Genomic DNA, 16,327 nt, shown 5'->3' with positions numbered 1-16,327 from the left:
CACCAGATCTCATTACAGATGGTTGTGAACCACCATGTGTTTGCTGGGAATTGAACTCAGGACCTCTGGAAGAGCAGTCAGTGCTCTTAACCTCTGAGCCATCTCTCCAGCCCCAATTATTGCTATTATTAAGACAGATCTTGCTATGTAGCCTAGAATAGCCTTGAACCTGAAATCCTCCTGCCTCTGCCTCTGAGTGCTGAGATCACAAACCTGGTACCAGTTCATGATATTAGTAAAGATATTATTTCTGCTTGATAGTGTATGCCCATAATTCCAGCACTCAGGAATTTTTTTAATTGATTCTTTGTGGATTTCATATCATGCATGCAGATGCCATTCATCTCCCTGTCCCTTCAAATCTGCCTCTGCCCTTGCAACCCCTCCCCAATAAAATACAATTTAAAAGAAAAACACAAAACCAAACTAACATACAAAAAGAAAAATGAAAGAAAGAAGCTGTAGTATGATACAGTTCACCCTTCAGGCTACACATCTTTACCTGTAAATGTTCGTTGCAATGAATCGTTGGTCTGGTTCGAGGCCTCTGGCTTCTGCTACTCCCGAAATCCTGGGCCCTCACTGGGGCTCCTCTTGGACATCCTGCTGTTGCCCTGTGTCATGGAGGTCCTGCAGCTTTGGGTCTGCAGGTCTGGCCCCTTCACATGCTCCAGCACTTCATACATGAGATGGATGTTGGGGTGGGCTACCTCATAGTCCTGGTTCTGGGGCTGGGTGGTAGCTGGGTTTGTCAGCCTGCCAACTTTCCCAACACCACCAGGGCAAGCTCTCCAGCGCTGTCCAGGTTAGCTCACCCACAGGCAGCATGGAGTGGGGCCAGTTCTGCTCTCACATCCTCCTCAGGGCCAGCCCCCCTGCACTCACACCACCCGGGTCCAGCCCCCCTGTACTCACACCACCCGGGTCCAGCCCCCCTGCACTCACACCCCCCGGGGTCAGCTCACCTGCACTCACACCACCCAGGGCCAGCTCTACTGTGCTGCCCAGGTGAGGTGCAGGGGACGCTCTTCTGTGAAAGTATCTTTTTTTTTTTTTTTTTAAAGTATAAGCCAGGCAGTGATGGTACACAACTTTAATGCCAGGACTTGGGAGGCAGAGGCAGGTGAATCTCTGAGTTCGAAGCCAGCCTAGTCTACATAGTGAATTCCAGGGCAGCCAGAGCTACACAGAGAAACCCTGTCTTGAAAAACCAAACCAAACCAACCAAAAAGTTTAGATGAGTACAGCATTCCTGAGTGTCGGGGAGGGGATCTGCAACATTCGTTAATGGTCTGGACCTGTCGTCTGTCTCTTTAAGCAGGAAGAGTTTGTGACTGGAATGAGAAATTGTCCCCCATAGGTGCCAATGTCGGAACACTTGTTCTCAGTCGGTGGCACTCTTGGGAAGGCTGTGGGACCTTTAGGAGTTGGGACCTTACTGGAGGAGGTAGATCACTGCGGGGAGCTTTCGGGGCCTGTAATCTCCCTCTGCTTCCTGTTCACTGTAGGGCTTGTGTTGAAGCAGCCTCCTGCCCCTGAGGCCATGTCTGCCACTTGCAGCCAGGCCTCCCCGCCATGGGGGACTCTTCTCCCTCCAGAGCTGTAGCCCAAATAAACTCTGTCTCCCGTAAGGTGCGTTGGGTCATGGTGTTTTATCACAGCAACAGAGAAGTGACTAATAAAGATAGAGTGAACGCCAGTTGAGTGCCGTGTGCCAGTGCACACCTGCAATCCCAACACTCAAGAGGCTGAGGCAGGAGTGTGAGACCTGGGCTACAGAACAAGCACTGGTCTCCAAAAAGATGCTTAAAAACTTGACCGTGAAATATAACTCATGCACAGAAAGATGCACTAGACGTAAACATATGGTATAATGCATAATTATGAGACAGACACCTGTCCTCTATTCCCCATCCAGACCAAGACACAGCAGACTGCCAGCACCATGGGTGTCCCTGTGTCTCAGTCATACATCTCAGTTCCTCCTCTGGGGGATCAATCTTGCATTTTTTTTAAAAAAAGATATTTATTTATTTATTTATTTATTTATTTATTTATTTATTTATTTATTATTTATACAATGTTCGGCCTGCATGCATGCCTGCAGGCCAGAAGAGGGCACCAGATCTCATTACAGATGGTTGTGAGCCACCATGTGGGTGCTGGGAATTGAACTCAGGACCTCTGGAAGGGCAGCCAGTGCTCTTAACCTTTGAGCCATCTCTCCAGCCCAATCTTGCATTTTTTTAATGATAGTCTAAAGCTACCATTATAGTTTCATGATTCTTCCTAGCTCATTCATGCTCTATAGTACAATTTGGATTTGTCTGGTTTTAAAATTTATATAAATAGGTCATGTCAGATAGGCCTTGGGTTTTGCATTTTAGTTCTGTGTTAGCTTTGCACCATTCTGTGTTGTCAGGAAGTACAGTTCACCTGTTTTCATTGCTGCCCAGTAGTCCATGGTACAATTATAAAGCCAGTTCAGAGCTGAAGACCTAAATTTGATGTCCAGAATAAAAAAAAGGGAGAAAGAAAAACAGAAAGAAAGAAAGAAAGAAAGAAAGAAAGGAAGGAAGAAAGGAAGGAAGAAAGGAAGGAAGAAAGAAAAAAAAAAGAAGGAAAGCAATCAAACAAGCAGATGTATCTGTAATCCCAGAACTGGTAGGGTGAGACCAGAGAATTTTCTAGAAGCCACCAGGCCAGCTAGCCTGGAGTAAACTGTGCAGCAGAAACAAGAGATCCTGTCTCAGCACGGTGGAAGGTGAGAACAAACTTCCAAAAGTTGTCCTCTGACCTCCACATGCACACTCACGGTCACAAACAGAAAATAAATTTGTTTTTGAAGAAATGGGTCTATGCATTCAAATTTTTGTTGTTACATTTTAATTCATATGTGTGTGTGTGAGAGAGAGAGACAGAGAGACGAGAGAGACAGAGACAGAGAGAGCTTGAGGAAGTCAGTTCTCTTTCTACTGTGTGGGTTCCAGGGATCCAATTCAGGTGCTCAGGCTCAGCACCAAGTGCCTTTTCCCACCGAGCACCTCGCCTGCTCCTTGACAGGCTTCTGAATTGTTTCTAGTGTATGTCTCTTCTGAAGTCATTATTATTATTATTATTGTGTGTGACAAGATCTCATTATGCTGTCCTGGAACTCACTATGTGGACGAGACTGGCCTCAAACTCACAGAGATCCACCTGCCTCTGTACCTGAGTGCTGGGATTCAAGGTCAGCTCTGAACGTTTTATCCATTACCTGGTGCACTCTGCATTCCCAAGGACATTTTTCTGGTCTGCGGTCCTGAGTCACAGTATATGAATGGCATATCACTTTACTAGAAAATGCCAGCCCTCGCCCCGAGGCAGTTGTATGAAGAAGACACACCAGGGTGTGTGTAAATTTTGGCAGGGTTGTTACAAAAAGCAAGAGCCCTGCGTGTATAAACCCAGCAGTTAGGAGGCAGAGGAAGGAGGGTCAGCAGTTCAGGGCCAGCCTCCCATACATACCAAGTTTGAGGCCCTGTCTCCAAAGGGGTGGGGTGGGCAGGGCAGCTAGCGGTATAAGCATGTCACCTGTCACTTGCTGAGCAGCTGGATGACCTGAGTTTGATCCCCATGTAAAGGTGAACAGGAGAACCAACCTCGCCAAGTTGACTTCTGACCTACACACACACACACACACACACACACACACACACACACACACACACACACACTATACACACACGTATACCACACATATCACACACACATACCATATACACATCACATACACCACACACATGCCACATACACATCACACACACATCACACATGCACCACACACACACATCACAACATGCACCATACACTACACACCTATATTACACACACACACCACACATACACATTACACACACACTACACACATACACCATACATACTACACACACATACTACACAAATATACCACACACCATACCACACATACATACCACACCACACACACACATACACACATCACACACACGTACACATACCACACATCACACATACACACCACACCAAATAAAAGAGAAAAATCTAACGGGAGAAAAAACTCTCCCCCAGACGAATTCAGTTCCCCGCACTGTGAACTGAGTACTCATCTTTTCTTTATGCTTGCAATCCCAGCGCTTGGGAAATGAGAAGTGGAAAGAAAGGCGTTCAGGGCCGGCCTTGACCAGCTAGGAAGTGAGAAACCAACCCAGGCTACTTAAGACTGAAAAACTAAAACCCAAACAAGCAATTTCAGTTTATTGGAACTCTTGACGTTTAGGACATTAATCACCCCCGAGAACATTTGAATTTCCCTCCAGGAGGCACAGGACCTTAAGGTTACAGCAGGCAAAAGCTTACAAGTCCAGACAAAAACAGATTATTAAATTCTAAGATCACGTCTGAGAGTGACCACGTGCGCTTATTAAAACACACTTCCTGGCAAAGACTGTCAGAAGCACAGTGTATCCCCTCTGGTGTGGTCAGTAGTTAACCAGCTGCGCTTTGAGAGACGATATTTTCTGGCCTGGCTTTTTGCATGGTGCTGGGGGTCCCCGTGCAGGTCTTCATGCCTGTGTGGCAGCCCTTTACCTAACAAGCATCTCCCAGCCCATGATGGATAATCTTGACTGCCAATCTGGCAGGGTAGGGAAGCATCAAGGAGATTTTGTTTTTAATTGTGTTGTTTTTCGTTTTTTGAGACAGAGTTTCTCTGTGTGGCCCTGGCTGTCCTGGAACTCATTCTGTAGCCCAGGCTGGCCTCGAACTCACAGAGATCCGCCTGCCTCTGCCTCCCGAGTGCTGGGATTAAAGCCGTGCGCCAACCACTGCCCGGCTTCTAGGAGATTTGTCATGTACACTTCGGGGTGTGTCCAGGGAGAGTGAGCTGGGGGAAGAGCCGTCCTGAACCCCATCCTATTAATGTCGGAATAAGAAAAAAAGGAGAAACCTAGTGAGGGCTTTTCTCTCCTCCTCCTGTCATGGGCTAGCCTGCTCCATTACTCCTCAGCCCGACCCCACCCCACATCCGACACCATGGACAGAACCTTGTGAAGTCACGGGCTGGCAGCCATCTTCCCCCCGGTTTATTCCATCCATTCTATCACAGCCATGAGGACAACCCGACCTCTGAAAAGGAAGTCTCAGCTGAAGATGGCTTTGCTGGCTCCCGAGTAATCCTCCCATCTGGCTGTGATGTGAGCAGGAACGCAGAGTGGCCTGTTGTGGTCACGGAGGCGTCTGCCTCAGCTGCCTGCTGGGTCTTTTAGGAGAGGATGCCTTACCTCCAACACCAACACGTGTGCACATGCACACACAGACACGTGGGTGCTACACGTACACACAGCAGGTGCTCTAGGACTGTTTGCCAAAAGACATGGGGCAGAAGTCTTACTTTCCTCATCTGTAAAATGGGCTCATGTGCTCACTGACTCCCAGAAACTGATCTTTCCCAAACCTAGAGCTCTTCTAGATTCTAGTACTTCCTTTGTCCCTTTAAGTCTACCCCTCCACTCCCCCCCCTACCCTTCCTCAAACCCTTTTTGTCTTCTTGAGATGTGGCCTGATGCTAGGCACAGCGGCGCTCCTTTCTAATCTCCGCACTCAAGAGGCAGAGGCAGGCAGATCTCTAAGTTCGAGGCCAGCCTGGTCTACAGAGTGAGTTCCAGGACAGCCAGGGCTACACAGAGAAACCCTGTCTCAAACAAAACAAGAGAGAGAGAGAGAGACAGACAGACAGAGATGAGAGTGTGTGTGTGTGTGTGTGTGTGTGTGTGAGAGAGAGAGAGAGAGAGAGAGAGAGAGAGAGAGAGAGAGAGAGAGAGAGAGAGACCCCACCCAGGGCCTGACTGGCTACCAGAAGAGCCATGGAAGCTCCCGTGGCAAGGCCTGGGGTCAGGCTGCCCACACATCTTGACTAATGCTCTAATAATCTCCTTGACAGGGGCTGATGGACAATGGCAGGCTATGACGTGCTGTGGCATGACAGTTAGTCACTGTGTGACCAGAAGTAGCCTGAGATGACTAGTAAGATGATGGCCGATCAAGTGGCAGGCAGCATTAGTAACTATGGTGACAGCGTTGACGAAAACAGTGACAGAGACTGGGCGTGGCTGATCTAGAGAGCCTTCCCTCTGTCAGGCACAGGGCAGCTGTGGCGGAGGACTGGTTTCTGTCCAATGGCGAGAATCAGAGCCACATAGATGCACAGCCCCGTTAAACCTCTCACACCGGGAAAGAGACGTGTGTTAAGAAGGAGTGATGGTGTGGAAGAAGGCTGGAGAGATGGCTCAGTGGTTAGTGCTTGCTGCTCTTCCTGAGGACCCAAATCGGTTCCCCACACCCACCTCAGGTGGTCCACAACCACCAGCACCTCCTGCTTCCAAGGATCTGACATCTTCTGTCCTCTGCAGGCAAACACACACATAGCAGACAGACAGACAGACAGACACACACACACACACACACACACACTTTTGGGGGCACATACAAAGATGGTTCAGTAGTTAAGAGTACTTGTTGCTCTTGCAGGAGACCAGAGTTCAAGTCTGCAGGACTTGGCAGGCTCACAAGTGCCTGTTTAACTCCAGCTCAAGGGGATTCTATGCCCTCTTCTGGTCTCTGGGGGCACATGCACACACACACACACACACACACACACACACACACACACAGAAACACAAACCCTGAGATGGGGCTGTGTGGCTAGAACTTTGTAGACACTGCGGCTTCTTGCTGATGGCGGGCAGGCCCACCCCCAGTTCTTGAAAACTAGTCTTTCCTTGCTTAAAAATCATCCAGTGACAGCCGGGCGGTGGTGGCACACACCTTTAGCACTGAGGAGGCAGAGGCAGGAGGATCCCTTAGTTCCAGGTCAGCCTGGTCTACACAGAGAAACACGGTCTCAAACAAAACAAAACAAAACAAAACAAAATACATGCAGTGACTCTGCTTGGGGCAGTGGCATCTGGAGGGGCACTGAGTTCCCCCAGGATGCAGTTCCGGCCCCTGCCCCTTGGGACACCCTCCTATAATGAGAGTGACGCCCTAGCATAGTCCAGGAACAGTACAAGGCGCATTCTACCAGGAACATGTGCACATGCAGGGAGTGGCCAAAGCCTGTGAAGCTTTACCAGGAACCTGGGTTGGATTCTGGGGGTGTTAGACTAAAGAAGACAGACTTGGGGCTTAAACAGAGCCGAATTAGTTGATGTAGGTCTCTTCACTCAGGCCTGGGCTTGTGTGGATTTGATACTTGGTGTGGTTTGACCTGGATGAGTTGGCTATTTGGAGCCTGAAATAAGGGGGGAAAGTGAATCACCCAGTGGCTTGGCTCAGGGTCAGTCCGGGGAGGAAGGCCTTCATGACACAGTCCCTGAAGCTCCTCCTGGAGGACCCACAATGTCCTTGAAATAGAAAAAAGTCCTGGCTCCAAACTGATAACAATCATGGGTGATTTAAAACTCCACCATCGTCCCCAGGTAGGACGGAGGTCGGTGATTTTTCCAGTTGCTGCTGTGGCCTAGACTTTGTACTGCAACAAGTCGGCATGACCCCTGGGCGGCGGGTGTGACGGAGTGTGTCATCATCTTGGGCTTCAGAATCTCCAGGAAGGGGGCCTCTGGACACGCCAGTGAGGGATTGCTGGAGCAGGCTGAACCATGGGAAGAGCCTCCACTCCTGTGGACGCGGGTCCTGGACCGAATAAAAAGGAGGTCGCAAGGGGCTGGGGAGATGGCTCAGTGGTTATAGTTGCGTGCTACAAAAGCAAGAGGACCAGAGTTCAGATCCCCAGCACCCACATAAATGACAGGTGGATGTGGTGGCTCACCTGTCATCTCAGTCTTTGAATGAGGATGGATCACTGAGACTAGCAATACTGGTGACCTCTGGGTTTGATTGAGAGACGCTGTTTCAAGATGAATGAAGTGGAAGATTCTTTTTTTTTTTTTTTTTTTTTTTTTTTTTTTTTCCGAGACAGTCTTTCTCTGTGTAGTTTTGGTGCCTGTCCTGGAGCTCACTCTGTAGACCAGGCTGGCCTTGAACTCACAGAGATCTGCCTGGCTCTGCCTCCTGAGTGCTGGGATTAAAGGTGTGCGCCACCACCGCCCGGCATTGATGTGGAAGATTCTTGATGTCAGTTTTGGTCTTCAAACGCATGCACGCACACACGCACGCACACCCACATATACACATGAAAAGAGGTCAAGCATAAGCACTCATTGCTCTCTGCTTCTTGTGGACACATTATGCGCATCTGCCTTGATTTCCCAGCCATGATATCTGCACCCTCAAACGAAGAGCTCAAATATCCTTTCCTCCCCCAAGCTGCTCTTGCCAGGGTGTTTATCATAGCAACAAGAAAGGGACATCTGAGGTGGCAAATGCCTTTGATCCCTGTGGTGGCCCCCATAGGCTCATATATTTGGGTGTTTGGGTCCCAGTTGGTGGTTTCGGAAGGATTGGAAGGTGTGGCTTTGTTGGAGGAGGTGTGTCACTGGGTTGCAGAGGTGGGGGGTGGGGGTGGAGGTGGGGAGCTTTCAAAAGCCTACACCAGACCAGGTCCTGCTCTTTCTGCCATGTCCTTGTGGATAAGACGTAATCTCTCAGCTACAGCTACAGCCCCCTGCCATGCCTCCCGCCATGATGATCATGGACCCACCCTCTGAGACTGTAAGCAAGCCTCCAACTAAATGCTTTCTTTTATAAGTTGCCTTGGTCATTGTTATGATATGGCACACAGAAGGCCTTGGCGGATTGGGCCAAGGTGCCCCAGTGGGTGAGGGAGACATGCCATGCAGACGCTGCAGCGTGGAGCTGTGGAGAGTCACTTACACTATGCGGATACATGTCCACATGGCGAGTTTATTTTGGGGGGAGGGGAGAGGGATTGGATGGAAGGAGAAAGGGGAGAGAGAGGAAGAGAGGAGGTGCAGACCTCGTGGGAATAGAGAGAGAGGAGGGGGCAAGGAAGAGTTTTCCCTTAAAATGGGCTTTATGTAAGATGACATCAGGACTCTGGCCGGGTCCTAAGAGTCATGGTGTCTCTTCACAGCAGTAGAACAATGACCAAGACAGTCCCCAAATGTTTACCTCACTGTCACCTCTTGGCTCTGCCTATACTTTTTTTCTATCGTGTCATAACTCAAGGGTCATCAAGCATCATGATCAAGTTCTAAACACGAGGCCAGCCCGTTCCTTTGCCAATGGGGTGAGAACTGGGCCCAGTGAGTAGGAAGCTATAAATGATGGACATTCTTGGAATGTTTGCTAAGGAAGGTGGGCCATGAGGTGGCTGACAATCTGAGTTTGACCCTCAAGACCTACATGGTGGAAAGAGGACACCCCTCTCACAAGTTGTCCTCTGACTTCCACAAGCACACACACCTGTGCATGCAAAGTAAATAAAAACGCAATACAACTTTTAAAGAAGCCAATAAAGGAAGGAGAAAAAGTCTCACGAAAAATTAGGGACTGCCATGTCAAAGAGGCTTCACGGGCTCCAGTGGTTCAGGGCCTATCAAGATCTTTCCTCTAAGATGGGAGACAAGGGGCCAAACTTCACACTGCTCTCTTCAAAGACAGAGGCAAAGGGTAGATGGGCTTCTGTGGGACTTTGAATTGGTGGGGGCGGACAATGGCTACCACATCCAGCTGTGCTGCCAAAGTCATTTTCTATGAACTCCACGAGACTGTGACTTTGGGGAGGAGGGGCGCTGAAGCGGGTACGGGCTGCAGAGGTCGCCGCCCAGTCACGTGAGCATCACAAGTGAGAAGAGATCATGGCAGAAAGATGGTGGGCAGACAAGCGTCAGTGGGGACTCCAGCATTACAGACCCTCGGGGGTTTCTATTAAACCATGCCAGCAACCTGTGCCAATAACTATTCTCCATTTGAAAAGTAGCTCCTGGCTCACACTGGGCATGGTAGGGGCAGAATGCCCGACTGTGGGACACCAAGCCACCCCTGTAACCAGAACTGGAGATTATCTGACCCGTCTCATAGGACTGGACACACATGCTGGTATTCTATTATTAAACAGCAGCTACGAGTTCAGGTCTGAACAAGCCCAGAAAGCATAGGAATGGATGGGCAGGTGGTTCAAATCCCTGGCACCCCACTTGCTGCTATGGTAATTCTCCCTACCTCACACTGGAGCTGCTGTTCCATTAATTTGAAGGAAAAGGCAGATAGGCCTGCAGTCTTTATGTATAGATATAGATACATAGTATGTATATACATATAACGTGATGTTTATTTTTTATCACCTTAAATGTTTTACATAATTTATTTTTATTTTATGTTCTTTGGAGTTTTGCCTGCATGTATGTCTGTGTGAGGGAGTCACAAGCCATGGTACTGGAGTTATAGACAGGGGTGAGCTGCAATGTAGGTGCTGGGAATTGAACCTGGGTCCTCTGGAAGAACAGCCAGTGCACCCCTCTGAGCCAGCTCTTCATGTGGATGCTGGGAATCCGAACACAACAGAGGGCAACTTGCTAGAAAGTGCACTCTCTTCTCCCACTATATGAGCCCTAAGGATCAGACTCCGGTCATCAGGCTTGGTGACAAAGGCCCCCACCCACTGAGGCATCTCACCCGCCCTCCACTTTATCTTAAACAGGGATGGCTGTTCTGGAACTCACTCTGTAGACCAGGCTGGCCTCAAATTCACAGAGAGCCACCTGTCTCTGTCTCCCATGTGCTGAGATTAAAGGAATGTGCCACCAGGAATTTTGGGGACAGGGACTTTCAAGGAGCAGAGCTTGCTGATTCAGATAGAATGGCTGGCTGGCTGGCCTCTGGGCTTCTGTCTCCACCTCCCCAGCACTGAGATTACAGCAGCACACCTCTAGGCTAGTTCTTTATGCAAGGCTGGGCATGGGAACACCAGTTCACACAACCAGAAGACTTTAAAAATAGGGAGATTAGGGCCTGGGGAGAGAACCATCGCCCTAGGGGTAGCAGCTCCTTGCTGTTGGGAGGTTGACACCCCTTTCTTTGTGAAGGAGCAGTTATCGCCTCAGGGTCTAAGCGCATACTAATGAGGTCACTTGCATTCCCACCTGTTGCTTCTGCCAGGACCACATTTCTGGATTCTACAGAATGTCTCTCATTGTCTACCTATTCCCATTTGATGTACATCATCTGCAGTATCCTACAGACTGCCATGTTCTCCCAACGAATCCTGCCGTCAGCAGTACTGACTGGACAGAACACTGCAAGCTGGGAGACTTCACCCTAAGTTTGGGCCTCTGATGGGTAATGATGCAGCACATGCTTCAAAAGAGCCAGTATACGGTACCTCTGTTCTCGAAGCCCAGATTCACAAGCATGGGGAATAAGGGATTACATGTAGGAGGGTCTCTATTACTCCAAGTGACCTCCTAGAAGGATTCCTGCCTTTATTCCCTTGACTTGTGGTCATGCTGAACTCTGTATGTGGCTTAGGCAACGGCAGGAGGAGGGTCAAGTGCATCGGCTATGGGATAATTAGTCTGGGTTATCAGGACACTAAATTTTACTATACAATGGGGGTGGGCAGAAAGACTGGCTGGGATCACGGGGTTCACCAGAGGCCTCCCAGTACTCCCGGGACCCTTAGCTGTGGGGGACCAGGAAACCCAACAAACATCACAGCAGTACCAAGGGCAAACACTCAGGGGAAGGGAGACAACAATCAGGTCCCTCCTCCCAACCTTCCGGCTCTAGAATTGGATGTTATTGCTATTCTTGAGACAGGGAAGGCTAGGGAGCCCCAGGTAGGACTCAAAGAATCCCCCTACTTCAGCTCACCAGGTAAAAACCCCAGTCAGCCATGGCATTGCCCATGGTAAGAACAGAAACTCCAGACATGGTGGCACATGCTTTAATCCCAACACTCAGGAGGCTGAGGCAGAGGAATACACACCGAGACTCTCCCTATACCTGAAGTAACAAGGAAAGTACCATCGAAGGTCTCCTGTGACCAGCCATAAAACAAAGGCTGCTCAAGTTCTCTGTTTTTGTGTTCTATTGTCCCAAGGAGCCCCAATGAGATTTTTTAGTTTTTTGTGTGTGACATCAGGTGTTTTCCTCAATCCCTCTCCACTTTAATTTTGAGACAGGGTCTCTCTCTAAACCTGAAGCACCAGGGGTGGCTGGCCATCAGGCTCCAGGGATAATCCCCCACCCACCCACTGTCAAACTGACTTTTACATGTATTCTGGGGGTCTAAACTTGCTCCCTATGCTGTCTGGCAAGCTCTTTAACCACTGAGCCGTATTCCCAGCCAATTATTTTAGTGTCTCCCCCCGTAGTTTAGGCTGCCTCAAACTTGTGGCAGGTCCTCCTGCCTCAGCCTCTTGAGTATTGGGGTTATTGGGATTACAGGTGAGAAGTCACTATACTCAGTTTCTGAGGATTAATGCTTCAAGTCAATCCCTCAGTAGGACTTGAAGGATGACGAGGATGCAGTGTTGCCAAGATTTTGTTTCCTGTGTTGAGGATAAAGCTGTTTCCCCCACCCTTAATTAAAGAAAAATTGACATAAAAATCTCTCTTATTGTTGTTGTTTTTTTTTTGAGACAGGGTTTCTCTGTGTAGCTCTGTCTGTCCCTGAACTCTCTCTGTAGACCATGCTGGCCTCGAACTCATAGATATCCACCTGCCTCTGCCTCCTGAGTGCTGGGACTAAAGGTGTGTGCCACTGCCCCACCTATGAGATTTATTTTTTTATTTATGTATATGTGTACGCCGGGGTGAGTTTATGTGCACCATGTGTGTGCAGTGGCCAGAGGGGGTTGGATCCTCTGGAGCGTCACGGGTAGCTGTGCTGTTATTTGTGGCCACAGCAGAGCCCTGGCTGGACAGCAGCTTCCAGAATCACAGCTGGTTTCTTACCTTCGGCTCTAGAACCTTTTACTGTTGTTATCCTTGAGACAGGGGGTGGCCATGGAGCCCCAGGTTGGCCTCAAGGAATCCTCCTATTTCTGCCCCCTGCTGGGGTCAGGCAGAGTGGGGGGGGGGCAGGAGGCCATGTTTCCCTAAAGTGAGATCTACTGGGCCTCATCCCTGATGGGTATCCATAACGCTGCCAGCACCCTCTGAGTGTTACAGCTGTTCCCTGGTAGGACATCAATACAGGAATGCAGTGTGGTCCTTTCCTATAATCCTTTTGGCATGGCCCGCTTCAGACATCCTAAGTCAAGTCAGCTCTGAATCTAGGTCCCAGGCTGGGCAGAGCTTCTTGGCCAGCACAGGTTCCTCTGTGCTGAGGCCTCACTGCCCTCTGGTGGTCAGCTACTGGAAATGCAGCTCAGTTCCCAGCTCTGCATTACACACACGCCTTATTCCAACAGGGTGCAGCCTCTATTTCCCAGGTGAGAACACAGAGCTTCCAAGACTCTGTACTGCCCCCAGATCCCAAACATAAACTACAAGGCCCCGTCCACCCTGTCTGTTTCCCCCGAGCCAGACACGCTGGTTTCATCAAGCCGAGCAAACAGTCTTACTAAGGAAGAGTGAGAACACTCACAAGAGTGGGAGGAATTCCAGCGGAGAAACGCCCCCCACGGCCTTCCTCAGGCCGGCATGTCCCCCAGGTGTCAGTTCCGGGGGACCGGTCAGGAGTCTCCCTGACAATGCCCTGCTGGTTTCCAGCTGTGTGAGCACCAAGCTGAGGCCCTGAGTGCAGACATGCTACCCCACACCTCACCGTACCTCCAGCACCTGGCACACAGTGCCAACCCCACGGGCAGCTGATGGTGGGTGGCAGTGTTTCAGTGTTTCTGTGCCAGTCTTTGAGCCTAGTTCCTCTGGTGCCCTCCCTCCCTCCCAGGAAGCAGCCCTGGCTCTTATAAAAAAAACTCACATTGATTTATTAGAATATGAAAAAGGTTCAGTTTCTTCTGTATAGGCGGCAGAGCGGCGGCGGCGGATGCAGTGGCTTTGTACATGGTTGTCGCTGTCACCTTGCATGGCAACTCCTGCCCTAAACAGCACTTGCATGGAGAGGAGACAGCTGGGCCAAGCACCCATGGCCCCATCCCCTGGGGGGGACCCCTCTGACGACTGCACAATCCTGGGGAGGGGGTGCTTGGGGCTGGACAGACGCCCATTGGCTTGGGCCAGCCATGGGGCCAGAAGGGAGAGTATGTGCTTGTGAGCAAAGGCCTCTGGGGTCCAGTAGTGTCTACTCCAGCAGCCCTGGCCAGGGCAGGAGACCCTGGGGGAAGCCTATGCCCAGGGCTGGGCTTCACCGCAGGCTGGGTGTGCAGGGGGTCTGGATGAGGGGCGGTGGTGGACAGGCCAACAGGAGTAAAGGCAGACCCTCGGGCAAGGTGCGTGCTAGGAGGCCCTTGCTCATGTTGGGCCACGTCTCAACCAGTGCTGTGGGCAAAAGAGCCCGGCAGGCAGAGGTTCGATTTAGGGAAGGAGGGGTGTTAGCATGAAGGGAGGAGGAAGGGGAGGGGGGGAGTTCTGACTGGTGTGGGGGTCTCAGAGGGTCTAAAAACAGGAGTGCCTCTGTGCAGACAGAACCGTACTTACGTGGAGGTGCGGAATAAACCAAATGTAAAAAGGCGGCATTTTCTGGAGCCTCGGACAGTCCCTCCCATGTAGCAGCCCCAGAAAGGCCCAGTGGTCCTCATCACCCAAGTCCCGCCACTGTTCCATCACCCAGTTCCCAGCACGGAGCTCAGAGGTGCCCTCAGCCTGCAGCTCTGAGTGAGGGCAGCTCAGGTGGCTGGCCAGGGTGCCATGGCTGGCAGGAGTATGTGGGTCTGCCATGGGTCACCCATCTGTCTCCCAGCCACATGCCTGCTGTCCTCAGATACGGGAGGGCCCGGTCAAGGCCAAGGAAGGTTCAGCTCCCTCCTTTCCTGGTGGGACCACAGTGGAGCCAGCGGCTCTTTGGTTATAAGTGATGATCAGAGATGGAAAATTGGTCTGGATGAGGAGGGGGCTGCGGGAAGGGAGGGCCTCGTGGAGCCCTGGTTCCTGTACGGGGGGAGCCTGGATCTTGAGATGGGGCGGGGCCTGCCTCAGCAGCCCAGCTGTTCTGCCAAGTGGATTGGGCAGGCAGTTCTGGTGGGAGAGGACACTGCCCAGGAGGCAGGGGCAAGCTGTGCTGCAGCGGGGGCTGTGGACCCAGCTGCCATGCGTGGAAAGGGGGCGGGGCCAATCCAGGTCTGGAGGCGCGGGGGCTCCCAGCCCCCACTCTGGGAGAGTCTATGGGACGCCCACGGGCCTGGCTCTAATGGCCTTTGGGGATGAAAGGCTCTCCCTCCCCAGGCTCAGGGTGGGGGCCTGGGTCACTGAGGCAGCGCTGTATTCTCTGGGAGCTGGGGCTGTCACTTGGTCCAGGGGTGAAGACATCGTCGGTGCCTGGGGAGGAGGGCTCCTTGCTCCGCATCATAATGACGCCATCCTCATCCTCGTCTTCCTCCTCCCGAGTCACCCTTGTTGGATCCCGGTTTAGGCCCAGGACCTTGCCCTTCAAATCCTCATTAACCAGGTCCACAGACTCAGGCGACTGTGGGGAGGCTGGGTCGATGGTGATAACGGGCAAATCTGCCTTGGGCTCATAGGCCAGTGGATCTGTGGATTGAAAGGGAAAGACAGACGGTTCTGGCCCTGAGCCCTGCTCAGGATGTGCCACACCTCAGGGACCCCTTCAGCCTCTGCTAGCAGCTCGCAGACCTTCCCATGAATGCAACCACGTCTATGGGCTTCTCAACTTTGTCCACAGGGGCCGAGTGAGCCCTGCTACCAGCTGCTCCTCTATCAGATGGTTGCTTTCCTTGGACCAGGGGTTCCCACTGGTGTCCCACAGGTTAAGAAATAGAGCTTTGGGCTGGAGAGATAGCTCCGAGCTTGAGAGCACTGGTTGCTCTTCCAGAGGACCAGGGTTCAATTCCCAGCACCCACGTGGCGGCTCACAACTGTCTGTAACTCCAGTTCCAGGGGGTCTGACGCCCTCACACCAATGCACATAAAATAAAGTTAAATAAATTTTAAAAAAACAAAGGAAGAAATGGGACCTTTCCCTGAGTCGTGACCTGTGGGCCCAGGCCCGTCCCTGTTCCTCTGCATTGACTAGTGACTGTCAGATGCCCTGTTGTGGCTCCCTGGCAGCCCTCATCCTGAGTGCCACGGGCAACGCCTCCTGTGCCTGGGTTTGACAGCAGAGCGGTGCTGCCCTCTCTGTGAACACCCAGCCCCTCGTGACGTGGACATAACTCAGTGTTTGAGAAGAGGATGTGATGGGGAGGCCCGTCTTGCCCTGTGACGCTGAGGCCTGTCCCTGGCACAAAACACCCCGCCTGAGGGC

The 16,327-nt window shown here is 51.1% G+C and overlaps 1 protein-coding gene across 1 annotated transcript in view; it reads right to left on the bottom strand.

Annotated features, from left to right (window-relative positions):
* Positions 1-13,848: 13,848 nt before the first annotated feature.
* Slc9a1 (solute carrier family 9 member A1) overlaps positions 13,849-16,327 on the bottom strand; it is a 58,061-nt gene continuing 55,582 nt past the window's right edge. Inside the window, exon 12 of the mRNA XM_028888112.2 lies at positions 13,849-15,594. Coding sequence (XP_028743945.1) covers positions 15,251-15,594 — 344 coding nt within the window. The 3' untranslated portion in view covers positions 13,849-15,250. The remainder of the gene's footprint in view (positions 15,595-16,327) is intronic.

The sequence above is a fragment of the Peromyscus leucopus genome, chromosome 2 (assembly GCF_004664715.2).
Source record: "Peromyscus leucopus breed LL Stock chromosome 2, UCI_PerLeu_2.1, whole genome shotgun sequence".
In the NCBI taxonomy this organism is placed as follows: Eukaryota; Metazoa; Chordata; class Mammalia; order Rodentia; family Cricetidae; genus Peromyscus; species Peromyscus leucopus.
This window is presented reverse-complemented; position numbering and strand designations above follow the sequence as displayed.